This window comes from Kogia breviceps, chromosome 3, assembly GCF_026419965.1.
Source record: "Kogia breviceps isolate mKogBre1 chromosome 3, mKogBre1 haplotype 1, whole genome shotgun sequence".
NCBI lineage: Eukaryota > Metazoa > Chordata > Mammalia > Artiodactyla > Physeteridae > Kogia > Kogia breviceps.
Genome location: NC_081312.1, coordinates 44,603,721 through 44,613,092, shown reverse-complemented (window position 1 = coordinate 44,613,092; position 9,372 = coordinate 44,603,721). Strand labels below are relative to the sequence as shown.

Genomic DNA, 9,372 nt, shown 5'->3' with positions numbered 1-9,372 from the left:
CCCATGATTACCTCCCTAATAATAGGCCTCTAGAACGATCTGTTGATTTATCACTTTAAGACATTATCTATTAGTCCCCAGACACAATGAGGATTTGGCTCATTGCTACAATTCTCACCTCCACTTCTAACTTTGATAGTTGTAGGTTTAGCTTTTTTAATTGTTTACTTTTGTGCCTTTAAACAATATTCCTTTTTTGTGTGATATCTTAGAGTTTTGTCTGAAAAAAAATTGGTTCATTAAAACTTTGAGGAATACTGACAGATACCAGACTATGAAACCAAGTATTTATTTATTTATTATTTTTATTTAATTTAATTTTTTTTTTTGCGGTACACGGGCCTCTCACTGTTGTGGCCTCTCCCTTTGCGGAGCACAGGCTCTGGATGTGCAGGCTCAGCGGCCATGGCTCACGGGCCCAGCCGCTCCGCGGCATGTGGGATCTTCCCAGACCGGGGCACGAACCCGTGTCCCCTGCATTGGCAGGCGGACTCTCAACCACTGCACCACCAGGGAAGCCCCCAATTATTTATTTTTGCCAAAGATTTTTGCCAAATTGAAGCACAGTTCACAAAATTTATGTTTAAAAAGTCAATTGGTTTCAGGAGAGAGTTTAGTACTCTATTATATCACCAGAAGGGATTTTGAAAGAGAATTTACTTTCATGCTGAAAGTTATTTTCCTTAAGTATAAAACACCTCCATATAACCACTTATATTACAGGGAACTAAACAAATGCAGAAATATTCATGAGTTATTGCATGCTAACTCAGGGTAATATTCTTGCTAGCATTCATTACAAAACTATCCATTAGGTAACAGCTCTGCAATCTTCCTTCCCTTCTGTCTACTTTTTAAAATCATGAGATATATCATACAGATAGTAAAGTATATATTTATAAATAGTTTAAAGAATAATTATAGGACAGTGAAACTTTCCATGTCTGTCATCATTAGAATACCATTTTTTGGATTACTAGTTAGGCTGGTATTATGATTTTGATTTATTAAAGACTGCAATTTATTTTAAACCAAAGAAAAGAATAATTATAAAGGAGATACCCATGTAGCCACCACCCAAGTCAAGAATAGAAACACTGAAGAACAGAATAGCACATAAAGCCCAAATGTACCCCTTCCCATCAAAGCGCCCACTCATCTCTAGAGGTAACTACCACTGTCCCAACATCTGAGATGATGATTTTTTATTTTCTTTATAGTTTAAAACTCTATGGATATATCTCTAAACTATTTATCTTTCAACTTTAAATAACTAGAATCCATCTGTGTGTATTGTTTTATCACTTGTTCGTTTTGCTCACTATTTTTTGGGGGGTCATCCATATTATTCCATGGTAGCTAGCTGTAGTGTGTTCATTGTTTGGTATACAGTATTTCATTATATAAATATGCTAGGATTTATTTCTCTATTCCAGTGTTGATGAGTATCTGAGTCATTCCTATTTGGGGGCTCTTAGGAACAATATTGCCATAAACATTTTGTATCTGTCTCCTGGCTTCTCTAGGTACAAACAATAGAGTAGAACTGCTGAGTTGTAGGCTCTACATATCTTCGGCTTTACTAGAAACAACTGTTTTCCAAAGTGGTTGTACCATTTTGCTCTCCTGCTAACATTTGCATTGTTCTACATGCTTGCCGACTTTATATACAGTTAGACTTTCATTTTTGCTAATCTGGTAAGTGTGGAGTATCCCATTGTGGTTTTAATTTGCATTTCTCTGATTACTAATAAAGTTGAACACACTTTCATATATTTACTCTCAATTCTAGGTCAAATGATATGAGTATCTTACAGATTGTTGATACACATAGGTATATTGCCCTATAAAATGTTATGCCAAATTCCTTTATCACCAGTGCTCTAAAGATATTAAATATCTTTGGAATGGCCATCATCAAAATGTCTAAAAATAGTAAATGCTGGCATTGATGGGGAGAAAAGGGAACCCTCCTACATTGTTGGTAGGAATGTAAATTGGTGCAGCCACTGTGGACAACAGTATGGAGGCTCCTTAAAAACTAAAAATAGGGTTTCCATATGATCCAGCAATTCCACTCCTGGGTATATATCTGGAAAAGATGAAAACTCTAATTTGAAAAGATATATGCACCCCAATGTTCACGGCAGCACTATTTACAATAGTCAATATGTGGAAGCAACCTAAGTGTCCACTGACAATGAATGAAGAAGATGTGTGTGGGTATATATATGTATTATATATATATAAAATACATATATACAATGGACTATTACTCAGCCATAATAAAGGATGAAATAATGCCATTTGCAACAATACAGATGGACCTAGAGATTATCAAACTAAGTGAACTAAGTCAGACAAAGATAAATATCATATATCACTTATATGTGGAATCTAAAAAAAAGATACAAATGAACTTATTTACAAAACAGAAACAGACTCAGAAAATAATCTTATGGTTACCAAAGGGAAAGGGGGGTAAATTAGGAGTTTAGGATTAACAGATACATACTACTATATACAAAATAGGTAAACAACAAGGACCTACTGTATAGCACAAGGAACTAGAGTCAATGTCTTGTAATAACCTATAATGAAAAAGAATCTGAAAAAGAATATATATACATGTATGTGTATATATATATATACACACACACACACACACACACACATATATATAATTGAATCACTTTGTTGTATACCTGAAACTAACACAATATTGTGTATCAGCTACACTTCAATTTTAAAAAATCTTTGATAATTAGAAAGGTGAAAATGGCTTTTCTTTCTTTTATTTTAAATTCCCTTGGTTACTAATATATTTGAATGTTTAAAATTATTTTTCTAAGGCACTTAACAGGGATGTTTGCATCTTCTTGTATTGTCCTATTGTAGATGGCTTATTGGATAGTATTCCAGGTATCTAATTTCTATTGTTTCTAATCTAAAATTTCACAGGTATTTGTAAGATTAAGATGCATTTGACTTTATTTCAAGTGCAGTTTTGGGGGATAATGACAAAATTTTCAGGTGAATTTCACTGCATTAATATCTGTGAAGCTGCTCTGAATGCTGAGAAAGAATAAAACAAAGGGGAGGGACTTCTGCTTCCAGAGAGATGGAGTGGCCATAGTTTCCCCTATTCCTCTTGCTAAACACCCTGGATATTATATATAAGACAAACGTAACAAGACAGAAAGGTGGAGAGAATAAGGTAGACCAGACAGGAGCCTTGAAACCTGAAAAACAACACGGTGGTGAGATCCCTGGATTTCTTTTTGCTTCATGCAGCCCAGACCACGTGCCAGAGAAGTGAGAAACCCAGAGACACCAACAGCACAGACAAAAAAAAACAGCCTGCTCCCTCTGGTCAGAGGACAAGGAAAAGGCAAGATAGACACATTTAGAAAATAACTCTCTACTGTAGCCAGAAACCAAAGAGAAAACTGTGGCCATCCACCCCAACTCCAGCAAAAGCTGAGTGGGGAAACTTGACATCCACCCTTTCCAGTCGCCCCAGCACACCCACCAGGCTGATGGCAAAGAAGGCTGAACAGGGAACCAGACCTTTCATCCATGGCATCAGTGAAGTCCGCGTGGGGAGCACAGACTCCCACCCACCCAGCAGTAATGAGCTGTCCGTCTTCTCCCTGCTGTGGTGGTGTTAGAAGGGCCCTAGAGGAGAGTCAGGACTTGTGCCCAGAAAAAGGAGGGCACTCCCCCGCTCTGCCTTCTCCTCACCACGGTATCGTGTCGGAGGGGGCTACAGGGGAGCAGTCACGGGCACTCTTACCCCTTTCCCATTGAGGGAGGTATTTATCAGTGGAGGCCTGGTGGGGAGCTGGGACACCCACCTCTGCCCGGCTGTAATGCAGAGCCCTAGACTGTCCATAGATGCTAGACTTGGCTTTCCCTGTGGATTTCACACTGGCCTAGCCAGCCCCACAATCACATGAGACAATTCCTTGCAATAAATCTCCTAATTTGTATCTCCCACTAGCTCTGTTTCTCTGGTTGGATCCTAAATGATCCACATATTTTTCTGTTGTACAGTATGTATTTTAAAAAATTATTTATTTATTTATTTATCTTTGGCTGCGTTGGGTCTTCGTTGCTGCGTGCTGGCTTTCTCTAGTTGCGATGAGTGAGGGCTACTCTTCGTTGAGGTGCATGGGCTTCCCATTGCGGTGGCTTCCCTTGTTGCGGAGCCAGGGCTCTAGGTGCGTGCAGGCTCAGGAGTTGTGGCACACGGGCTCAGCAGTTGTGGCGCGTGGGCTTAGTTGCTCGGCGGCATGTGGGATCTTCCCGGACCAGGGCTCGAACCTGTGTCCCCTTCATTGGCAGGCAGACTCTCAACCACTGCGCCACCAGGGAAGCCACACTGTATGTATTATAGTAGCTGCCTCTAACCCACTGTGGAGTGAAGCAGAGCATACATAACAGGTAAATAATACTCTTTGCATATTTTGCTAGTCAGCCCAAGGATAAGGTCCAACTGTCATGTGTTTCCCTCTTTCTTCTACAACTACAACTCTAACATTTTCTGTTTTCATCTCTTCTCTTCTTCCCTCCTTCTTTCCATCCCCTCCATCCTCCAGTACATCTTTATCTCTTTACTATTTCTCTCCAAATACTCCCTTGGATTACCAAAAACCCATTTGATACTTCAATCCCTGTGACTTCCCACACTAATTCTCTCTTTCCCCTCACTGCCAAACTTCTTGCAAATGTATTCTATTTTCCCTTCTTCCATTTCCTCACTTCTTAGCCACTATTACCTTGTTTCCATATGTACTACTCTACTGAAACTCCATCCTCAAAGCAGATTAGCCATGAAGCTAAAAAGCTTAAATTTCACAGCCCAAATCTTATGGTTACAAAAGGGGAAGGGGAGGGAAGGGATAAATTAGGAGTTGGGGATTAACAGATATACACTACTGTACATAAAGTAGATAAACAACAAGAACCTACTTATAGCACAGGGAACTATATCATAATAACCTATAATGGAAAAGAATCTGAAACTAATACAACATTGTAAATCAACTATACTTCAATTAAAAAAATGTTTCACAGCCTGTCACTAGCACAAGGTCCTTCCAATGCCCATACCTAATTTTGTATCAGCAGTTTTGTATTCTTTTGCTTATATGATTCTCCAAATTGTATAAACTTAAGCCCCATAAACCTAGATGTGGCTCTCCTCACTGTCCTTCTCCTCTCTGTGACAACCTGACCACACAACCCGACCACACAAACATCACTGATATCATTTCATCCTTAGGTCCCTGTGGTGCATCCCCCTCTTCCACTGTTCTCTCCTCTTCTCCTGCCATTCCCTAAATGAAGATGCGATCTAACATTTGACCTCGACCTTGTTCTCCCTACATTATGCCTCTGTGAACTTATTAATTCATCTCATCCTTACATGACAACTCCCAAATTCAAACTTCCAGCACTGAGCTCTACCTCTCAAACATGGGCAAATAATTATGCGCTTTTTTTAAAAGGATCACTTGGAGCCCTTCTTTTTAAAATTTTTGTAGGGCTTCCATGGTGGCACAGTGGTTGAGTCCGCCTGCTGATGCAGGGGACACGGGTTCATGCCCCGGTCCGGGAGGAACCCACATGCCGCGGAGCGGCCGGGCACGTGAGCCATGGCCGCTGAGCCTGCGCGTCCGGAGCCTGTGCTCCACAATGGGAGAGGCCACAACAGTGAGAGGCCCGCATACCGGAAAAAATAAATAAATAAATAAAATTTAAAAATTTTAAAAATACATTTATTTATTTTATTTATTTATTTTTGGCTGTGTTGAGTCTTCGTTGCTGCGCGCAGGCTTTCTCTAGTTGTGGCCAGTGGGGGCTGCTCTTCATTGCAGTGCACAGGCTTCTCATTGTGGTGGCGCCTCTTGTTGCAGAGCACGGGCTCTAGACGCACAAACTTCAGTGGTTGCAGCACACGAGCTCAGTAGTTGTGGCTCCAGGGCTCTAGAGCACAAGCTCAGTAGTTGTGGCTCATGGGCTTAGTTGCTCCGCGGCATGTGGGATCTTCCCAGACTAGGGCTCAAACCTGTGTCCCCTGCATTGGCAAGTGGATTCTTAACCACTGTGCCGCCGGGGAAGCCCCATAATTATGCTTTTGTGAAAGTAATTGCCATGATAAAAACTTATCTTTTTATAAAACTCATGAGCAAAAGATGAAATGGATAAAAAAGGAAAGAAACATATGCTTGGCTCAATCAGTATTAATCACTGGCATGCTCTTTCAGAAAAGAAATTGAAGGCAGGCTGCCTTAGTAATCTATTGCTGAGCAACAAATTACCCCAAATTTAGTGGACTAAAACAACATTTATTATTTCAGTTTTTGCAGGACAGTAATCTGGGTGAGACTTAGCTGGGTCCTCTGCATTAGGGTCTGTAGTCAAGGCTGCAGTCAAGGTCTTGGAGGGAGTTAGTCATTATCTCGTGGCTCACGTGGGGAAGGCTCGGCTCCCTAGCTCCCTCGTGAGGTATTAGTGGGATTCAGTTCCTTGCAGGTTGTTGGACTGAGGGCCTCAGCGCCTCACTGGCTCTTTGGCTGGAGGTGACGCTCAGTTCCTTGCCATGTGGACCTCTCCATAAAGCACCTCAAAACACGGTAGGTGGCTTCATCAGAGTGAACAAGTGGGAGAGCAAGAGAGGTAGCGCTCGCCAAGGGGAGGGCAAGCAAGATGAAAAGTCGGTCTTTTATAACCTAATTTCCAAAGTGACATCCATCACTTTTTCCTTATGCTATTGCAGACAAGTGAGTCTCTAGATCCTGCCCACACACAAGGGGAGAGGATTACACAAGGGAATGAATACCAGGAGTCAGGGATTACTGGGGGTCCCTTTAGAAGCTGCCTACCTGCTCTCCAGGGCTCACAATATAGCAGAGAAAGCACTATGTAGTACCTGAGATGCTGACACAATGGCTACCTATCTATGCAAGTGTGTTAGTCACTCTACATTTGAGACTCTATGTTCCTGTCAGATTGCTTGTAACAAGTTTTAGATTGTCACTGATCTTCAGTGTATTTTGAGATGCATTCCAGGGAGGTTGCCCTCCTCTCCTCCCACTCCAGAATAATTGCTATAATAATGTAAAACGTAAGCTTAAAGATCTCACCAAGAGCCATGCTATGTGGTGATCCAAGAGTCCCCATTCTTTTTTGCATCACAGCTAGTTGGAAAGTGCAGTGTCTTCAGTTCATTTTCCATTGCGTGGTCAAATCTTCATCTAAATACTTCTCTTCATTAAAGTAGGAGAGAACTTTATCACGGTGTAAATTATTTGTATTACTACAGAAACTCAAGTTTCTCAACTCATCTCCCAAGTTTCCTCATGCTATAAGAAAAAAAAAGACCAACTAGTTTATTTTAATCTCTCTGAAAATAACTCAGCGATTTAACAATTAGCATACGGGCTTATAATTACTCGTAGTAAACATACGATTAATGTATGTATTGGCTTACTCGGCAGTACTGTGCGCACACGTGCCCTCGGGCTGGCGGTCTGGGGCCCCTCGTGTAGTTCCACTCCACACCGCAGGGGGCAGTCGCGGCCCTTCCTCACTCCCGCTTGGCAACCCGGCTCCTGTCTCTGTCAGACCCGACCAAGTCGCTAGGAAGTTGGGGGAGGCCATAGAGACGGAGGCCCTGGGCCCAGGCTTCCTTTCTTAAAAGAAAGCAGTCTCTTGTGATGCGCTAGTGGAAGGCACATTATAATTCTGTAAACCCTGGCGCGCCGTACGGTGCCAGAAGGCTGCCTGGGCCTGGCTCCAGCGAGACCCCGCATTTTCTCCCCCCGCGCCGGCGCAGAAGGTGCGGTCCCGTCCGCCCGGCCCGACCCGGAAGCCGCCGCGCGCCGCGCTCTCCCGTCGCCTTAGGGACACCCGGCTGCCCAGAGTCTTGGGGTCTGCCGCGCCCTCCTTCCTCGGTCCCCTCTGGCCCATGGGTCTCCATGGTGACGGCGGGGGCCCGGCCGGGGGGCGGGCAGCCCGAGCGGGGCCGCGGCGCTCAGGGGGCCTCCGCGGTGGCGTCGCCGTGTTCGCCGCTGTGGCCGCCGTGTTCACCCTCACGCTGCCCCCCTCGGTGCCGGGGGGCGACTCGGGTAACGTACTCTCAGGGTCGTGCCTCCTGCCCCCCTCTCTGGTCCGCACTGTCTCCACGAGGTCTGGTCAGCTCGATCCCTCCATCCACCCGGTGGGGCCCCTGCAGGGTTTTGCGTTCCAGAACCAACCTGTGTTTCTATTCGTGTAATTTTTCTGTAATTCTGGTCTCTGTTCTCAGGCTTTCGAGACGGGGCTGGTTGGTTTCGCCTGATGGGACTTACCGACTTCTCTCTCCACTTTTCCAGATCATTTTCCTGGACCTGAGTTTTTGCTTTCCATTCCTTTTTAGTTCACAAACATTATTTATTGAGTACTTATCGTGTTGTAGACAAAAGGACTAACAGGAGTGGTGGACAAGTATCTTGGAGAGTGTTGTAATGCGAGCAGAGACAATACACAAACCACTGAATAGCCAGCAGCATATTAGGTGGGGGGAATTTAATGGAGACAGTAAGAGGGAAATGTGATTGACAGTGGGGTAGGCAGTGGCTCCATCAGAATGGCTAGTTGGGAAGGCCTCTGAGGAGGTGATATTTTAGTTGAAACCTGAATGTTGAAAAGGAACCAGCCTTGCAGACTATTTGCGGGAGAACGCCTGAAAGGGTGGAAGCCAGTTGTGGCTTAAAGCTGCTTCTATTGAAAAGCGTGACCCCGTGGGCTATTTAAATCACATGAATAATCGTTATGTATTTGGGATGAGAGACAAGGTGCAGGTTTTGTTTTGCTGCCAAATTGACCATCTAATAACGCCTAATAATGATCCGTAATTTTGTTAGAATGGTGCTGTAAATTTGGGTCGTGAATGTATAGACGGAAAAAAAACTGAGTGCCCTAGTTCCTGCATAACAAAATACCCCCAAATTGAGTGGCTTAAAACAAGAAACGTTTATTATTTCACATTTTCTGTTGATCAGGAATCTGGGTGCAGTTTAAGCGGGTGCTCTTAGGACAAGGTTGCTGTCGTGGTATGGGGTAGGGCTGCAGTCCTCTCAGGGTTCAGCTTAGCGAGGATTAACTTCTAAACCCCATCCAGCTCTTTGCCAAACGGGTTTCTCTGTAAGCTGACTTTTGTCAAGAGAAAGAGATGGCACCTCTGCCTGACAACTCTGTCATTTCGTAACCTAATCTTGGAAGTGACAGACCACTGCCCTGTTTTATTCTTGGAAGTGAGTCAATATGTCAGCCCACACTCAAGGACGAGAGGATTACACAGTGAGAATACTGGCGTTGGGAAGC

At 43.5% G+C, this 9,372-nt stretch overlaps 1 protein-coding gene across 3 annotated transcripts in view; it reads left to right on the top strand.

The window, feature by feature from the left end:
- Nucleotides 1-7,820: 7,820 nt before the first annotated feature.
- Nucleotides 7,821-9,372, top strand: part of TMEM260 (transmembrane protein 260) — a 58,818-nt gene continuing 57,266 nt past the window's right edge. For 2 of the 3 annotated variants that reach the window (XM_067028429.1, XM_067028430.1), the window contains exon 1: nucleotides 7,887-8,135. In XM_067028429.1, the coding sequence (XP_066884530.1) occupies nucleotides 7,976-8,135 (160 nt within the window). In that variant the 5' untranslated portion in view covers nucleotides 7,887-7,975. Of the gene's footprint in view, nucleotides 8,136-9,372 lie in introns of all 3 variants that reach the window. The other variant, XM_059059496.2, reaches the window with a different exon arrangement.